Genomic DNA, 19,517 nt, shown 5'->3' on the forward strand with positions numbered 1-19,517 from the left:
TGCCTCTGCCTCCCAAGCACTGGCATTATAGACGTGCGCCACCACACCCAGCTTAAATTTCAAACACTGTCACGGTCACCATTAGTAAGCACTTTCGGCGTATGAGTCCAGTGTGCAGGGATGCAGCTTGGGATTTTTCTACCTTTATTTTTTATATTTGGTGCTGGGATGAAACTCAGAGCTTTCCACGTCCTAAATACCGGCTCCACTGCTGAACTACACCCCAGGTGCAGGAAAACCACCTTTTCTGTTAAAGGCAGAGAGTCTCTCCCTGGATAGCACTTTCTGTTGGCTGTTCTTCATCCTTTTGTCTTCTCGCCCCCTTCTTCCTCACAACATCTCTGCAGACTTTTACACTGTCCTGAGCAGTGTATAATGCTAAACCTTCCTAATGCTGTGACCCTTTAACCTAGTTCCTCATGTTGCGCTGACCCCAAACATAAAATTATTTTCATTGCTATTTCATTGCTGTAATTTTTCTACAGTTATGAATCATAATGTAATATCTGTGTTTTCTGATGGTCTTAGGAGACCCCTGTGAAAGAGTTGTTTGACTCCCCAGGGGGTCGCGACCACAGGTTGAGAACCACTGGTCTTGAACTAGCCAATCATCCATGCTGGCCAGGCCCCCACTACATCCCAGGTCAGCATGGTTTCTCCTGCTTTGCCCTTCTTCCCAAAAGTTAAGTGTCTGTTTCACTGATGCCCCTTGGGGCACTTACTTCCTGAGACTCACTTACAGACTCCACCCCTGGTGCTTGCCCACCCACAGCCCGTGGCAGCTCTTCCTCACAGAAGGCTCTAAACATCTCAGTATCTTTTGTTTGTTTTTAAGGTGGGTGGACCTGGCTAGCCTTGAACTCAAGTCTCCTGCCCTAGCCTAAGTAGCGCGGTGACCAGTGTTCTAGGTGTCCTTCAGTTTATCATCTGTTCCTTCTTTGCTGTGCTTTGCAGTTGCTTTCTAAGACAGAGAGGTGTCACATCTGTCCTTTAGGCTTGTTTTGTAACAGAATACTGTCGAGATAAAATCGCTTCAAGTTATATGGTAAGATCTGTCCCACATATCCCACTCAAAATCTCCGTGTGTGAAGAAGAGGCTTGTTAAGTGCTTCCCATTGGCATATAATAACTATGGGTTTCACTATATTTTCATCTGTGTGGAGACTGGTTTCGGTCACACTGTTCCCCGTAAGCCTTCTTCTCTCACACAGATGCCTTCCTGGATGAGAACTCATCATTACACTTGTCTCTCAGCTAGATTCGACAGTCTACTTTTCATTAATTTTAAAATTTTACTTTGTGTGTGGGCCATGTTCGCCACAGCATTTATGTGCAGGTCAGAGGACAGATGTCAGGAGCCTGTTCTTTCCTTCCATTGTGTGGGTCCCAGTGACAGAATTCAGGTCACCAGGCTTGGCACCGAGCACCTTTACCCACTGAGCCATCTTACCTGCCAGAGGTCTGTTTCCCATTTTTCTATTCATTTTTCAGTGGCAGGTGTCATTTGCTAGCATGGGTAGTTGCTTGGGATGATTTGGGGAAGAATTCTCTAGAAACAGGATGAAAACACCTTAACCATTTCCATAATGTTTCCACAAGACAGGGTCGCCAAGTAACAAAGGCTGACCTTGAACTCCAGACCCCCCCACCTCTACCTCCTGAGTGCTGAGGTTGGAGGTGTAGGATATCACAGCTAGCTCAGGCCAGCCACTTCTAGCCTTGGGAATGATTTAGTATGTGCTGATGGTAAACTAAACAGCAGAAACGAAGCTAAGCGGTGAGGCTTCAATGTGGGGCACTTCCTACCTGGATCTGATTCCGCAGCTGCTCAGCTTCCTGCCTCAACTGTTCCAGTTCGCTCATCCTTCCTGACCGTTTTCCTCAGGCGTCCTACGTGAAGAGCTAAGGAGGGGGTGTCAATTAATGTCTATTTTAATCTACATGGAAAGCACGAAAACACAACTTTTTATTCCTTCCAAAAGTAAACGAGACAAGCACTATTACTGGAACTTAAAACTGCTTAATAAATAAGCAACCAGATCATTTACAAAGCGATTTTATGCAGGAGTACGACATGAAAGATGTCACAACCAACATGGAGTCCTTTCTGCCAAACCTTCCCTGAAGGAGGCGCTTGTCCACACACATGCATACCGATAAAGGAATGTTCAGAAATAAACTCTTTATGAAGGGGAACCTGCATACATATGTGCCCACAACAGAATAGTCAGGAATTCCTGCAAAGGAATATCCCACATAAGCGATTCTAACGTAGCCAGCTCCCCCAAGAGCCCACACCAGCTCCAGACACAGCAGAGTGAGCAATGCTCTGTTTCCAGCTTGGATAGACATTCCTCTTTCCTGTCTCCTCTTTTCTTTTCCCCTTTCCCTTTTCGTTCCCAGCATGCTCAGATGCAGACATGCTGGCCTCGGGCCTTTTTCAGTATCACAACTATCCATGGCTCCTCTCAGCTCCTCACTCTGCCCCTACCCTAAACTTCACCAGTGCACCGGCTTCCCTTCCCCCAGCTCCTCCATCCTATATAACTTTGGTCCTTCGGCCCTTCTCTCTTGGCCTTCTCCTCTTCCTTTCTCTTTTCTTCCTCTCTCGCTCCCTCCACACCTCTCTCCTCTCTCAGTTCAGTCTACTGGTCACGTTCAGTGCTCTACTTTCTCTCCCTGCTCTGGACTCTTTCGGGCGCCTCTGGCTGTGCTCTTCTTCATGTCTACAATAGAAACCTTCTCCTCGACCACACCTCAGAGCAGCCAGTCCCCATCTTATACACCCGGTGCCCCCAAACCCCACCATATACAGAGAGTTGGTCTTTATATCAGTTATTTTAGGTCAATGATGATCAGAAGATGAGGAAGAGATCTTAAGATAGTGTACTTAAGACCAAACCACAGGAACTGATAACAGACAGGTCCATGGAGAGGCTGCCTTGTGATGTTGTCCTGTCCTTGTTTGTTTTTGAGACAGGGTCTCACTATGTTGATCAGGTTGGCCTCCAGCTCAGAGAATCACCTGACTCTGCCACCCCCTAAGATAAAGGCATACACCAGGGCCAGCCTGAAGCTGGTTTGAATGGATCCTTCTGCTTCCACCTCCCAAGAGCTAGAATAACAGACGTGGTGGCTGGGATGAGAATGGCCCCATGGCTCATATATCTGAATGCTTGGTCCTCAGTTGGTGGAACCCTTAGGAAGGACTAGGAGGTGTGGCCTTATTGGAGTAGGTGTGGCTTTGTTGGAGGAGCTGTGTCACTGGTGGTGGACTTTGAGGTTTCAAAAAGCCCACGTCTCTGTTCTCTACCTCCAGTTAATGGGTCAGGATCTGAGCTCCCAGCTACCACTCCAGCTCCAGGCCAGCCTGCCTGCTGCCACAGTTCCCACCATGATGGTCATGGGTTCACCCTCTCAAACAGTAAGCAAGCCCCCAATTAAATGCTTTCTTTTATAAGTTGCCTTGGTCATGGTGTCTCTTCACAGCAATAGAAAAGGTGTGGGCCACCATAGCCAACTTGGATGGCTTTACATGCAACTCAAACTTAATATTTCAAAGCTGATCTCCAACATACCCTGATTCCCCTGTATTTCAGTCAATGGTATTCTATTGCTATAATTATTTGAGCTTAAAAAAAATCCTGGGACTCATTCATTTCCACTTGCCTCTGAACTTCCTGTCTATTCCATTAGCGATCCTGTCCACTCTCCCAGGAGCTGATGCAGTCTGCGGGCCTCTACTGCTATTAATCTGGTCAAGTCATCATCTTCTCTCACCTGACCTGTTTTCCTGCTTCTTGACTTTTCCCTACCCATGTCTACAGCACACACTCTCCTTCTGTGTTAAATCTTGCAGTGTGTCTTCCACTCTCAAAGCTGAATTCTCTCTCCCCATGCATACATGCATGTGTGCATGCGAACACACACACACACACACACACACACACACACACACACAGCTCTTGTGAAAGCCAGAGGACAGCCTGTGATACCAAAGCAACCTACAGGGAGGGGAGGCTAACTTGGCTTACACCCCCACATCACTTTTCATCATGGAAGGAACTCAAACAGGGCAGAAACCTGGAGGCAGGAACTGATGCAGAGGCCATGGAAGGGTGCTGTGTACTGTATTGCTCCTCATGGCTTGTTCAATGTGCTTTCTTATAGAACCGAGGGAAGGCTCCACCCACAATGGGCTGTGTCCTCCTTAATCAATCACCAATCAAGAAAATGCCCTACAAGCTCACTTACAGTCAGATCTTATGGAGGCATCTTCTCAATTTAGGATCCCTCCTCTCAGGTGACTTTAGCTGGTGTCAAATTGACATAAACCTATCCAGCACACTGGGGTATCATTTCCTATGCCCTGTCCACCATCTTTTGAGACAGGGTTTCTCATCCGAGCCTGGAGCTCACCAAGCTGGCCAGACTGGCAGCCTCTCAGCACCAGAGGTCTGCATGCCTCTGCCTTCCCAGTGTTGTGGGATAAGCTTTTTGTACACTGTGAAGATGTGTCTCTGCCAAGGCACCTTCTTATTGGCTTAATAAAGAGCTGAATGGCCAGTAGCTAGGCAGGAGAGGCTAGACGGGACTTCCGGGGAGATCTAGAAACTCTGGGAAGAAGAGAGGCGGGATTTGCCATTCAGACATGGAGGAAGTGGGACATACTGTACTGAGTGAGGAGAGATAATGAGCCACACGGCAGAATGCAGATCAATACAGCAACAAAAATGGGTTCATCTAAGTTATTGTTTGTTTTTTAAGATAGGGTTTCTCTGTGTAGCCTTGGCTGTCCTGGAACTCGCTCTGTAGATCAGGCTGGCCTCGAACTCACAGAGATCTGCCTGCCTCTGGCTCCCAAGTGCTGGGATTAAAGGCGTGCGCCACCACCGCCTGGCTAATTGAAGTTTTAAGAGCTAGTTGGGAACAAGCCTAAGCTAAGGCCCAGCTTTCATAATTAGTAAGAAGTCTCTGCAGAGCTGGTGGTCCAAAGAAAGTCTGACACTCCATTCCAGCACTGGGATTTCAAGTCCACTACCAGGCCAGGCAAAAAAAATAGGTTCTGGAAATTAACTCAGATCTCATGTTTACAAGGCAAGCACTTCTCCCAATGCAGCTTTCTCCCAGCCCCTAACACTGAACTCTTGACCTTGACCTTCAGAGGCTAGGCAGCAGTGCTCAATCTCTCTCTCACCTCCACACAGACACCCTACATATACCCCTGACCTCCTTCCCCAGCTTCTGAAAATCTCTTGCTGCTCCTGAAGACCCCCAGTGAGCCCTGGTGCTTTCCGACCCGACCGCTTCTCTCTCTGGGATGCTCCTGCTCCGGATGTTTTCTTTGCAGGCTCCCCTCGCCCATGGCACACACCACTTTCACTTGCAAGACCTCTTGCCTCGCCTTATTTCCAACACTTCTCAGCATGTATTTACTTATTTGTGGTCTGTTTCTGCTCAATACAATGCGCTGACTCGAAGTGGGGCTTTTCTCTCTCTGCATCAGCACCTAAGACACTTTGGTCTCCAGTAAACAAACCAATTTGAAACAGAGTAAGAAATAAAGAAAATTCACTCTTAAGAGTTAGAGAAGTCACCGTGGCTAAAGGCGAGATTACTATGTCAGGAAGAGAAACTGTAACTTTACAATACCCCATGCCCACGAACCCAGAGACGCTAGGTAACAAGAAGACATACATCAATACCGCCGAGAAAGGGAAGCAGACAAGACCTCCTGAGAAAATTAGGAGGGAGGGTGGAAGAGGAGGGGGAGGGGAGGAAGGGGGAGGAGAAGAACTTGAGGGAACAGGATGCTTAAGAAGGAGGAAGGACAGTGAGGGAAAGGAAAGAGATATCTTGATTGAGGGAGTTATTAAGGGACTAGCGAGAAACATGCCACTAAGGAAATTACCGGGAATCCACAAGGATGACCCCAACTAAGATTCTCAGCAGCAGTGGAGAGGACGCCTAAACTGCCCTTCCCCTGTAATCAAATTGATAACTACCTTAATTGTCATCATAGAACCTTCATCCAGCAACTGATGGAAGCAGATACAGAGATCTCAGAGACCAATCCAAGAGGCTACTGAAGACTAGTCCAAGAGAGGAAGGAGCAATAATATGAGCAAAGGGGTTAAGACCATGATGGTGAAACCCACAGAAACAGTTGACCTGAGCTAGTGGGAGCTCACTGACTCTGGACTGATAGTGGGGGACCCTGCAGAGGACCAAACTAGACCCACTGAATGTGGGAGACAGTTGTGAGGCTTGGGCAGTCTGTGGGGCCACTGGCAGTGGGACCAGGATTTATCCCTAGGGCTTGAACTGGTGTCTAGGAGCACATTCTCTTTGGAGGGATACTTTGCTCAGCCTAGATACAGGGGAGAGGATCTTGGTCTTGCCTCAAAGTGAAGTGTCAGACTTTGTTGACTCCCCATGGGAAGCCTTGTCCTTTCTGAGGAGTGGATGGGGGGGATGGGGTGGAGGGAAGGTTGGAATAGGAGGAAGGGAGGGAGTGGGAACGGGGATATCTATGTAAAATGAGAAAAGTGCATTTAAAAATCTTAATTAAAAAAAAAGAAAAAAAATACCCGATGCCCTTATCCTATCCACCTCTTATGGTGCTTATCATATTTTCTTATTTTCTACACTTCCCATATATTAAAAATGAGATCTGTAGACTACAGTATATTCAGGTTCAATATCCATACTGGCCAAGAAGCCTTGTTGGTGATGCTGAGTAAGTCAGAATGATTTACTGGAGTTCACGAAGAGGAGCCAGATGTTAGCAATGTAATCTACCAAGTAAGTCCCCACTTTCAACCAACAGCTTAGCTTTCGAATTTACTCACTGGATCCATACCATCAATGGCTAACCAAGTTTTTTCCCTGGTGGGAGGGAGAGGGGAGAGGGGAGAGAGAAAGAGGGGAGAGGAGAGAGAGGGAGAGATGTACTATAGCCTTCCCTCACATGACCACAGGTACATCTTGGACTCTCTTGACCTTGGCATTGTTCGCACGAAGCTGATTTTGCAGGCATGCAGAATCCCAAGTATTATGGGTCACGATGACTGCCACGAGACTACAGAGGAGAGCCTGGTGGGCATGCAGCACGCTGTGGGGTCAGTCCCATCATGTAGCCCCTTGTAGGGTGACGTGTGATGGAGATGAGAGAGTGAGGCCGATGCTGCAAGGGAGACAGGAGATCCAGACAAGGTGTAATACGCAAGGAAAGCTACCGACATCAGGCATAGCCAGCATGGTATGGAAGCCATGCAGGCTGCCACCAGCAAAGCTGCAGAAAGCCCTCCACAGCCATGGTGTGCCCAGGATGACATACAGGGAGCATGAGGATTTATGTCAGCCCCACTGGGATTTGGCCTTGCTCCGGGCTGATTGTTCCTTACTATCCTCCTCCTCTCTTTCGAAATAAGAAGGTCAACCCTGAACCTCATCCACAGACTGTGTTTGCTTGAGTCTTGGAGGACACTTTGTAGTTGGCCTTTTGAATGATGCTGGAGCAATTAAAACTTTGGGGGGCTCTTGACATTTGCATTGTGAGACAGATGGGAGTCTTTGAGGATGGTAGAGGACTATGGGATGGGTCTGTATATGAAGAGCTTCATTCCCGGATGTTGCTATGGAGAGGGAAGACTGTTGAAAAGTCTGCAGTCCATGGGGCAGGCACCTTCTTTCTTGCCTTTGTCTGATGCCTGAGGAGCTGAGTGTTTTGCTCTGCTACAGTCTTGTTACAGGTCAAAGAAACTGGGAAGGTTCCTCATGGACCACAAGCTCCCTAACCAGGAACCAAAGTAAAGCCTTTTGCAAGACGACTCTTCTTCACCTGAACACAGTTCTGAGCTCCCTTTAGAACTTCTAACAAGGGGAAGCGAGCAGGATCCCAGTTCATCATGAGAAATCAGAGGACCTGGCCTCACTCATTTAGCCAGCTCCAGCTGGAAAGGGGACAGGAGTTACGAGAAGCCATCTGAAGTTTCCTATGCTGTGAACCCAGACAGACAGGACAACCACAAACTCACTGTAGACGACACCAAAGTTGACCCCTTCCACACCTTACCGCTCTGCTGTTAAAAAAGAGAAACTGGCTTTTTACATCCCTCCCCCTCCCTGTTCCGGTCCCAGGGATTGACTCCAGGGCCTTGAACATGACGGGCAAACACGTGGGAGCCACGTCACAATCCAATGACAGGCAAACACGTGACCCTTGAGCCACGTCACAATCCAAGCCCTCTAACTTTACTTCTAAAAAAAATCAATTCAGAAGAACATATTACATATTACACACACACACATTCATGTTAATCTTTTCTTCTTATTCAACAAACATTGCATTCTGGACAGCTTCTATAACAAAAGAACTTAGCATGAACACCTAGACAGACTGTAAGGCATACCTGGGCAATCCCAGAGGCTCACCAGGGAAAACGAGAAAATCGCTGATTTGAGCCCATCAAGATGGTATGAGCCTAGAAGTCTCAAGGAGGATTTGAGAGATAGAGGGAGGAGGATTATAAATTCAAAGTCATCCTCAGCTACCCAGTAAGCCCAAGTCAGCCTGGGCTACATGAGAGGGGGAAAGAGGGAGAGAGGGAGAGCAGGAGGAAGGAGGGGGCGAGAGGAGGGGAGGGAAAACAAGCAAAGAAAGGAAAAGACAGCATCAAGGATTTTTATTTTTTGTACCATGCATATGATTGCCTGCGTTTAGGTTTATGCACCACATGCGTGCCTGGGTGCGTCTCTGGAACTGGAGCTACAGATGGCTGAGAGCCGTCATGTCAATGCTGGGAACTGAACCTGAGCCTTCTGTAAGGCAAGCAAGTGCTTAACCACTAAGCCATCTCTCCAGTCTCACGTCTACACTTTTAAAAAGCAACTCCTTAAATCCCATGCTACAACCAATCACCGATGAACAGGGCACGTGCACAGAGAGGGGCACTGCAGCGACCAATACCCAAATGAAACTCTTCCAAAAAGAGGGGAATGCAAACTAAAGTGAGGTAAAGTTTCACCCCTGTAATCTGTCAGGAGCTGGTAAAGCTGATTACAAACCTCCACTCGGACCCTGGCGGCCAGCTCCTGGCCTCTACTATGTCGTGGGTGGCATGGGTATCTTTCAATCCGACAATCTGTTTCCATTTCTGGATGCAGAAGCCCCAAATGCAGATACTCTAGTGCCTACACCCCAGAACAGGGTGCCACTGTTCAGAAGATGTCAAAATGTAAATCAATCACAACAGACCTGCCTCTGGCAGAGTGGGTGAGGGCAGTGCCACACAGTGTTAGGACACAGCAACAAAAGCCAGTGTTCCGATTAGACACGACATAGACAAGTCAAAGAGAAAAGCCCGGCACAACGTCGCTTACAGAATTTTAAGAAAAGCAATGAAAACCAAACAGTGAATTAAGATGTATGAACATTGCCAGGTGCACAACTGTGATCTCTGTCTGGGGAGGTGGAGGCAGGAGGATCAGAAATTCAAGGTCAGCCTTGCTTGCATCTTGAGTCTCAATGTCAGTCTGAGCCAAAGGAGTCCCCCTAGCTCAAAAAACCCAAAGGAAGAACAAGTATAAATATGCACTTTAACTTCTTTAAGGGAAGGAACACAACTTGTCGCAGGCAGTAGCTCACAGTCTGATTCCTCCGCTGTGCAGTGATTACAGACTGAACGCTACTCATAACCAAGCAAACTCCGTCCAGCTCCCGAGACTCCCTGGGAACGAGTTAAATGCAATGAAACAAAACACAAGGAGAACAGAACGTGAGGCTGAGACAAGTTGTTTGACAGCGGGGGAAGGCTGGGATTGCAGTCCACACACACCTGGCACCAGGCAACACCTATCCTCCACGATGTCCCTTTCCAAAGGGCGTCTCCTTCAGTCTGCTGGAGTACGAATCCCACCTCCTTCCCTTAAACTCTATATCTGTGACCGTCACAATATCCAGCCTCTCGCACTGTCTTGGACTTGACTGTTCATTCGCTGTTTCTTGGTAGCCCCTTGCTTCATTCATTTCTCAGATACTTGTTTTTCTCAAGATTCTAGGTTCACACAGCTAATTAAGAAACTCCCCTCCCGGGAAGAAGGAAAGATGAAAAGGAATCTGAGATACATATGAGACACCTGGGAGCTTGGAGATGACTCCGTTGGTAGAGTGCTCGCCATGCAAGCTTAAGGAGCTGGGTTCCAGCCCTCAAAACCCACGAACAAAAGTCAGTGGGCTAAGGTGTATTTCGCTATTCAAACACTAGAGAGCTGGAGCCAGGCGGTTTCTGAGGCTTATGAGCCAACCTGCCTAGACTGATCATTAAGCCCCAGACCAGTGAGAGACCAGGTCTCAAAAAATAAAGGTGCTTGAGGGATGACACCGGAGGCTGTATTCTGTGCGCGTGCGCGCGCACACACACACACGTGCACACACCCCACACTTATGTACATATACACTTGTATCTACACACATATAAACACAAACCCATGTGCTCACAATGTACATAAAAGACATTCATGCTTCCTCTCTGCCCCCCACTTTCCACGTGTAGGGTGTATTTCTGCATGTTTTTAAGTGTGCAGGAATCATCCCGATGCGCTTTTTGATCTGATTCACTGACACAGGGTCTCTCAATCAAACCCAGAGTTTGTTGATAGGGCTGATCCTGGTAGCCAGGTCGTTCTGATGGTCCCCTGGCAATGCCTTGCCCACCCTGGATATGTAGGGTCTGGGGATTTGACATCATGCCTATTTGGCAAGCATTTTAAAAACTCTGAGCTCTCTCTGCAGCCCTCACACATCCCTTCTGAGAAGCAGAAATGCCAAGTGTAATCTGCAAAGATTTTCCCCAGTGGTGAATTTGCTCAGCTCGAACTGGAGCTGTGCCTGACAATTAACTGTAGAGGTGGAACTGACGTCAATGCGGCGAGCTGAAATTACTAATTTTTTACAAAAGCATTTGATAGCCGTGGTGCTCTTCAGATTGCTGCAGCTTGACTAAGTGTCTCGGCACTGAGTATCTGGTTCCTCCAGAAATTTTAGACACCTGTCACAGACTGAGAGCGCTGCAGAGCCTCCTATCAGGTACCTCTGAAAAGCCCGGCTGTGCCAGTAACACGGACCAGAAGACGCCAATAAGCCATTGCAGCCACACAGATTTATTAGTAAGAGAAAGCAAGGCAGCTGTGCAATACAATGGCCTCCTCACAGCATGTCTTACAACATCCACACAACTTTTACCACAGTGAGGCATTCTGCCGTCTGCACAACGCTGCTGCTGCGGCAGTCAAGGGCCTTTCTGTCTCTCGGACATGAGGACCTGCAAGCTCTTAGCTACTGAGGATCTCCACACAGACTGCAAAAGCTCACATGAGGCATGAAAGACACTAGTTATCATGTGTGCGGTACGGGTGTGTCGATGTTCTCACACACGTATGTGTGCAGTGCATGTATTTGTGGGGGTACAGGCAGTTGACAACAAGTGTTGGTGTACTCATGTATGCATGTGTGCTGTGCATGTATATGTGGGTGTGCAGGCCCCAGGTTAACATCAGGTGTCTTCCTCAATCACTCTCCACCTTTTTTTTTTGAGACAGGGTCCCTCCCTGAATCTGGAGCTTGCCTATTCAGTTAAGCTATCTAGCTGGTGAGCCCAAGGGATCCTCCTGTCTCCTCCCCACCACTGGGACTACACTGCCTCAACATACTGTTACGGACCATAGATGGACCTGGGACAGCAACCCACATAGGTAGGAACGAACACTTCTGTAGTAGAATGCAAGGGAATACACAGTAGGCAATCCTCAGAGCAACACCACGCTGGGCAGTGCACACTACAGCCCTCTGTGTGACTCCATGCTGGGCAGTGCACACTAGATCCCTCTGTGCAACGCCACGCTGGGCAGTGCACACTAGATCCCTCTGTGCGACGCCACAGTGGGCAGTGCACACTACAGCCCTCTGTGTGACTCCATGCTGGGCAGTGCACACTACAGCCCTCTGTGTGACTCCATGCTGGGCAGTGCACACTACAGCCCTCTGTGTGACTCCATGCTGGGCAGTGCACACTACAGCCCTCTGTGCGATGCCACACTGGGCAGTGCACACCAGATCCCTCTGTGCGACGCCACACTGGGCAGTGCACACTAGATCCCTCTGTGCAACGCCACGCTGGGCAGTGCACACTAGATCCCTCTGTGCAATGCCACGCTGGGCAGTGCACACTAGAGCCCTCTGTTGACAAATTTCAGTTTCCTGAGATAACTGTCAAGCACATTCCATTCATTTATTTAAGGAGAGGGCTTACTATGTAGCCCAGGCTAGCTTAAGCCTTGTGAGTACTGAGTTCATAGGCATGGCTTTAGTTCACAGAATTCTAGAATAAAAATGCCCACTCTACACCTTAATTGCCCTCATTAATACTACCGCACATGCCAGCTAGGGAACAGAGCCTCACCCAACTCTAGGTCAGAACTGGGAAAGTCCAGTATCTACACCAAGTCCCAGGCAAAGTGTTCTGGTGAGGGACTCACAGAAATTAGGGAAGGGCTGGGGGATGGCTCAGGAACTACGAGGGCACACACGACACCACACGAATAAACCATCTTTGTAAAAGTTAGGAAAGAACAAGTCCTAAATCAAGCCATTCACTATTAAATTCCCACTTAAAATACTAGAAATTGCCAGGCATGGTGATATTTAATTCCAGCACTCAAGAGACAGAAACAGGAAGATTTCTATGAGTTCAAGACCACACGGGTGTGTGTCTGTGTGTGTGTTCCATCTGTCCGTCTGGAAAGATGGCACAGGGAGCAAACGCACTGAATTTATTTGATCCCTGGGACCCACATGGTAGAAGAAGCCTAAGTAGTTGTCTGAATAGTGGTACGTACACACCTCCATCCAAACATGTAGATACACAAAATAAATGCAATTAAAAATTTAAATATTTATAAAAATCCCAAGACCCAGTCATGATTTGCTCTCTGACCATAGGGATCAGTCTCCTTGTGTACAGAATAGATAGAATTCTGTTGATTTCTCTATACCTGAAAGCACGACCCTGTTCTAGCTCCTGGGTTCAATGCCCAGTAACGGGGGAAATTTCATTTTATGTCAGTACTACTCCAAAGTAAATGAGGGGCACGTTCTGTGAACATCTGGGAGGAAAGGTCTCCAGAATGCACACTGGAAATTGGTGCACACCGGGGGAATGGTGCACACCGGGGGAATGGTGAATACAGGGGAATGGTGCACACTGACACCGGGGGATGGTGAATAAAGGGGGAATGGAGCACACTAGGGAATGGTGAATACAGGGGAATGGAGCACACTGACACCGGGGGATGGTGAATACAGGGGAATGGAGCACACTGACACTGGGGGATGGTGAATAAAGGGGAATGGTGCACACTGAGGAAATAGAGCACACCGGGGGAATGGTGCACACCGGGGAATCGTGAATACAGGGGAATGGTGCACACTGAGGAAATAGAGAACACTAGGAAATGGCACTGGGGACACTTGCTGGAAGCCTACCAACTATTGCTTACTCATAAGCAGGGTACCAAAGGAAACCGTCTGGCACCCATGACCCCTGCCCCAGAACATCGGCATGAAAACGCAGGTGCATCTCGGTGAAGCGCATGGCCTCCAGTAGTGTCTGGGCACGCCACCCTCACTGCGTCTCCCCACCCCAAGTTATCAGCCTCTACCGGCTGATCATCTCTTTTCATCCTTTGTGTCAGATTAGGACTAATTTGACCACTTGCCTAAAATTAAATATAAATATATATATTTCCTTCTTGATAGGGTCTCACTATGAAACCCAGGATGGCCTGACACTCAGAGATCCAGCCACCTCTGCTTCCTGAGTGCTGGGGTTAAAGGTGTGTGACGCCACATCTGACCCATAAAATTAGAAATTCCAAACTGACTCCTTTTGAACAAAGGTCTTATATGGCCCTGGCTGGTCTCATGCTTACTGTGTAGTCAAGGATGATTTGAATTTCTGGTTCTCCTGCCTCACCCTTCTGAGTACCAGCACTACAGCACGACCCACCGCACCTCGTTTTCTGCAGCAGCGAGGACCAAACCCAAGGCTCTCTGCACACTAGGCAAGCACTCTACCAGATGAGTTCCCAGTTCAATGATTTCTTTAAGGGAACCAACCATCCAGTTTGTGACCTGAGCTTTCCAATTTTTGTTTCTCTCTGGTGAACTATGCACTCACACATGCTTGTTAGAACTACCTCCACCTGCCAGGCAGTGGTGGCACACGCCTGTATTCTCAGCACTGGGAGGCAGAGGTAGGCAGATCTCTGTGAGTTCTAGGACAGCCTGGTCTACAGAATGAGTTCCAGGACAGTCAACACTACACAGAGAAACAAAAACAACAAAAGAATTACCCAAGCAGAGGGCAGCCAAGAGAAAGGTAGCTGTGTAGAGCACTGGAAAGTCACCGGCTTCCAGAGAAGCTGTACAGCATCAATCCACAGTGCTGAGGGAGTCTCTGTACAGCGTCTGGTACATGTCAAATAGCATTTGTCAAACACAAGAGCTGGAAATATGAGTGCTTACACTCATCCGGCCAACCACATCCTTATCCATCCATCCATCCATCCATCCATCCATCCAGTACCTGTGTCAACCATGAACCAGGAATATTCCCGGCTCTGGAGTTACAATAATCAAGAACCAAGATTCTTATTGCTGTGGTACTATAATGGATAGTGTGAGCCACCTGAAGATGAGCGTCTAGGCATGCCTGTGGGGATTATTCTGATTGTGTCAACTGAAGTGGGCAGGTCCACTCACTGTGGGTGGCACCATCGCTGGGTCCTGGACTATAAAGATGGGAAGCAAGCTGAGCAGTAGCACGGACGCTCTCCATCCATTGCTCTATGCTTCTCTGCAGCCTGTACAGTGACTAACCACCTCAAGCATCCGCTGCTGCGGTTTCTCAGACAGCAACGGGCTGCAGCTCGAACTGTGAGCTGAAATAAAACCCTGACCTCCAACTTGCTTTTGTTAGGATATTTCATCATAACAAACAGGGCAGCCACTAAGCCAGGTCCTCTATTCTCGTCTGTTTAGGAAATGAACCCAAAGTAACACGACCCAACTTTAATTACAGTCAAAAACCATGTAGGAAAACACCCAAAGCTAGATCACGGGTGATTAGGGAGGCTGTTTTAAAGTAAATCAATTTAAGTAAAGTTGAATGCTATCAGGAAATGAGCCAAGTCTTTCAAATGAAAAGCAAGCCAGGCATGGAAGCACACACCTATAACGCTAGCACTGAGTCAGAACACTTGCTACAAGTAAGAAGCCAGCCTGCATACACAAGGAGACAGTTTCAAAAGAAACTATAATAGAGCTGGGGGTGTAGCTGGGGATGGCAGGATGCTGGTCCCAGGCATGAGGCCCTAGGCAGAACAGGAAAAACAGAGCCTCAAAGGCAACCAACCTGGATCAACAGGCAATGTGATGCTGAAGGAGAGGGAGAGGGGAGGGAGGGTAGGAAGTGGAGGGGGGGGTGTCAGTGGCCGGTAGGCCTGCTTTGGGATCATGTACGCTTCTCGTGTACCTGGGGATTTTTTCTTTTAATGGGCTGACATTATTCATTTTGGTGCTTGAGTTCCTCCAGACTGGGCTATGGGGAGACTTCCATGCTACATCCTTCTGAAATTCCCCAGCACTGCTTGCAACACTCTGTACTTCGTAGCACAAAGTTCAAGGCTTACCCTATAGCTTCCCCGTCCCAGCTCCAGAGTCATTTAGAAAAGGGACTGGCCATGCTCACGGCCACTTCAGTGTCATGCTTCCCGGCTTTCACCAGCCAGAGCTAAGGAGTGTGTGTGTGTGTGTGTGTGTGTGTGTGTGTGTGAGAGAGAGAGAGAGAGAGAGAGAGAGACAGAGAGAGAGACAGAGAGAGAGACAGAGACAGAGAGACAGAGTGTGTGTGTGTGTGAGAGTCTGTGTGTGTGAGAGAGAGGAGACAGAGTGTGTATGTGTGAGACAGAGAAGACAGTGTGTGTGTGAGAGAGACAGACAGAGACAGAGAGACAGTGTGTATGAGAGAGAGTCTGTGTGTGTGAGAGAAAGAGAGGAGACAGAGTGTGTGTGTGTGTGTGAAAGAGAGAGGGAGAGACAGAGGACACAGTGTGTGTGTGTGTGAGAGAGAGAGAGAGGATATGTGTGTGTGAGGGGGGGAGAGAGAGAGTGTGTGTGTGTATGTGTGTGTGTGTGAGAGAGAGAGAGAGAGAGAGAGAGAGAGAGAGAGAGAATATGTGTGTGTGTAAGGGGGGGAGACAGTGTGTGTATGTGAGAGAGAGAATATGTTTGTGTGAGTGAGTGTGTGTGTTGTATGAATGCAGTACGTACACTGCAAGTGTGTACATATTCATGTATACAAGTGTGTTTACATCTTTTAATCATAGGTTCATACTGATGCCATTAGTCTCAATCGAATGCCAGATACTTTTTCACTGCCTCTTCCTTATCTCCTTCCGCCCTTCCTTTCTAACCTAAAACATGCTATGCAGCCAAGGGTGATCTAGAGCTTCCGACCCTCTGTTCTACCTCTCAAGTGCTAGGATCACAGACATGTGCCACCACACCTGATTATAGGGTGCTAGGGGTGGAAGCCAGGGCTCTGGCATGCTAGGCAAGCACTCTACCAACTGAACTCCATACCCAGCCCTTATTTCTTATTTTCTGTCTCTCAGAGTAAAAAGTCTAGCTCCTAAAATATCAAGCTCATTCATTGTCTTTGTTACTGTTCTACTGCCATGAAGAGACACCATGACCAAGGCAACTCTGAGAAAAGAAAACATTCATTTAGGAGCTTGCTTACAGTTTAAGGATCAGTCCATGGTTATCATGGTTGGAAACAGAGAGGCATGGTGCTGGAGCAGTAGCTGCGAGCTTTACATCCTGACCAGCAGGAAGGAAGGAGGGAGGGAGGGAGGGAGGAAGAGAGGGAGGGAGGGAGGTAGGTGACAGACAGTGGGCCTGGCATAGGCTTTTGAAACCTCAAAGCCTACTCCCACCACCTCCTCCAACAAGGCCACACCTCCTCCGACAAGGCCACACCTCCTCCAACAAGGCCACACCTCCTAATCCTTCCCCAACAGTTCCACCAACTGGGGCCCAAGCACTCAAACACACAAGCCTCTGAGCCTATGGTGGCCTTTCTCATTCACACCACCACTGTCATCTTCTTGCTGTGACTGTATACACACGATGGCTTCAGGACAGCTGTACTGCTGCCATGCTAGTAAGAGCTACCTGCAGAGTTCAAGCTTTCCTTCCCCAGTGGTTGGTCCTGTGTTCAAACCCTACCTGGGTTAAATGTTTTCCTTCTGATGTTAGGTTATTCGCTGTGTGTACTCAGTTATGGAGTCTAAAAAAAAAAAAAAGAAACATATCCTACAGGCCCCCCCCACTTGTTTATGTGTATATGTTCATGTCTGTGTATAGGTATGCAAACGTGTGTCTGGAGCCCGAGGAGGCTGAAGGTGTTGTATCTCCTGGAACTGGAGTTATGGATGGTTACGAACCACCATGTGGGTGCTGGGAGTCAAATCCAGGTCCTCTGCAAGAGCCCCTCCCCACCGTCATTAACTCATTATGGGGTGAACATAAACAAGACTAACACATTTGTTTCTGTAAACAGAAACACTTAGGAAAGGTCTGTTCAGAACAGTGCCAATCTCCTACCCATCCAGGCTACTCAGTTCTTACCCCGCTCCAAGGGGGCTGTCTGCCTTGTATTTATTTTTGTTTTCTCCAAAAAGGCCAGTCTCAGGGCCAATGAGATAACTCAGCAGGGAAAACACTTGTCAACAAGCCTGAAGATCAGAGTTCAAACTCCAGGACCAAAGGGAATGACTCCTGCAAGTTGTCCTGTGACAGGCACAGGCGTGCGTTCACTTGCTTACATGCATGCACATCTTTGTGAGCAAACACACACACACACACACACATGCGTGCTCACGCACACGCACACAGAGTAATAAAAGGTTTTTTTTTTTGTTTGTTTGGATTTGTTTGTTTTTTTTGACAAAACTATCCCACTTTGCTTATCTGTTGCTAAAACACTTCCCCTGAGTAACCACGAGAAGAGAGGGTTTATTTGACTACACTTCCAGGTCACAGTCCATCGCTGAGGGAAGTCAGGGCAGGAGCTCAGGCTGGAACTGAAGCAGAAACCCCAGAGACTGGCAGCTTGCTCCCATGACTTCAGCAACCTTTCTTACACAGCGCAGGCTCATTTGCCTATGGATGGTGCCCACAGTGGGCGGGCAGATTCCAGAGCCACCTGAAGCAATTAGCGTCACCAATTAGCAATCAAGAAAATGTCCCACAGACATGCCCAAAGGCCAAACTGATGAGGAAAATTCTTTCGGTTCCTCTACCCAGGTTCCACCAGTTGACAAGGAAGATTACTCTTTCTCAATGAAGAGCAAAGTAAGACCGCAGTGCCTGGAGAGACGGTTCTTTCTGAAGAGAGCACACTGCTCTCCAAGACACAGACACAGTGCCCAACACCCAAGTGGCTCACAAAGGCTTGTAATAATTCCACCTCCAGGGGTATCTGAAGCTTCAGACCCCCTAGGTCCTGGCACTCAAGTGCCCAGAAACACATGTAATTTAAAATGATTAAAAAAATACTTTTAAAAAGAAATAGGTCAGTAACTTTGGTAGGACACAACATCGAGGGGGAAAAATGTGTTTTAAGTAGATGCAACAGAACATAACAGACTAAGGGACCAACAGAAACTGGACACGTAGAAGCTTCAGGGAAACGGGATGGTGGCAAAAAAAAAAAAAAAAAAAAACAGCTATGAGAACGGCTCCTGGCTTACCGCATAAGGGACAGCAACCAACTCCCACCTTAGGAAGCAGGCTGCCATCCAGTTTTGATGTTGGGAGACAAGGCTTGCTATGCAGCCCAGAAAGATCCCCTCTTACCACCCTCCTGCCTCAGCTGCTATAAAGGGGGATTACAGGGGAGCCCCACAAAGCCTGGAGTTGCTTGCTATCCTGTTTCCACCTTCCCAAAGTTGTTACAGTTGCTTCTCCCAGCCCAAGTTAAAAAAGGCATTAGTTTGGAAGGACAGTTAAGTCAACACTATGTTTTAAATGCCAACAGAGTAACTTTGCCCTAGGAAGGCGGACACGGATCCAGGGATGCCAGGGAGGAAATGGCTGATGGTTGGCTGTACAAAGTCACACTGCTAAGTGGTACCAATCACACCAGAGAAAAACAGCACAGGTTTCTGACATGTCTAGGAAATTTACGTATACATTAATGAGTAGCTGAGGTTCGCTCGTTGAGCCTAGAACTAAATGAATGCATTCTAGAGAGAAAAGCAGGCGCTCTGCGGTCAGAGGGCTCTTGCCCTGAATCCAACCAGAGTTAACAGTTTCAAGATTTCAGCGAGTTATTGAACATCTCCTTGCCTGTGGAAGGTGCAATGTGTCCTTTCAGAAGTGACCGAGAGAT

At 48.0% G+C, this 19,517-nt stretch overlaps 1 protein-coding gene across 2 annotated transcripts in view; it reads right to left on the reverse strand.

Annotated features, from left to right (window-relative positions):
• Gnb4 (G protein subunit beta 4) overlaps nucleotides 1–19,517 on the reverse strand; it is a 46,907-nt gene that overhangs the window by 25,952 nt on the left and 1,438 nt on the right. The window contains exons 1-2 of one of the 2 annotated variants that reach the window (XM_041659351.1): nucleotides 1,807–1,849; nucleotides 1,451–1,549 (exon numbers count right to left, since the gene is read on the reverse strand). Coding sequence is in view for 1 of the 2 variants with exons in the window: in XM_041659350.1 (XP_041515284.1) it covers nucleotides 1,807–1,863 (57 nt within the window). In the remaining variant the exon portion in view is untranslated. Of the gene's footprint in view, nucleotides 1–1,450; nucleotides 1,550–1,806; nucleotides 1,903–19,517 lie in introns of those variants that run through there. The other variant, XM_041659350.1, reaches the window with a different exon arrangement.

This window comes from Microtus oregoni, unplaced genomic scaffold (genome assembly GCF_018167655.1).
Source record: "Microtus oregoni isolate MIOR12 unplaced genomic scaffold, Mior012 000010F_ref0000083, whole genome shotgun sequence".
NCBI classification, from domain to species: Eukaryota; Metazoa; Chordata; class Mammalia; order Rodentia; family Cricetidae; genus Microtus; species Microtus oregoni.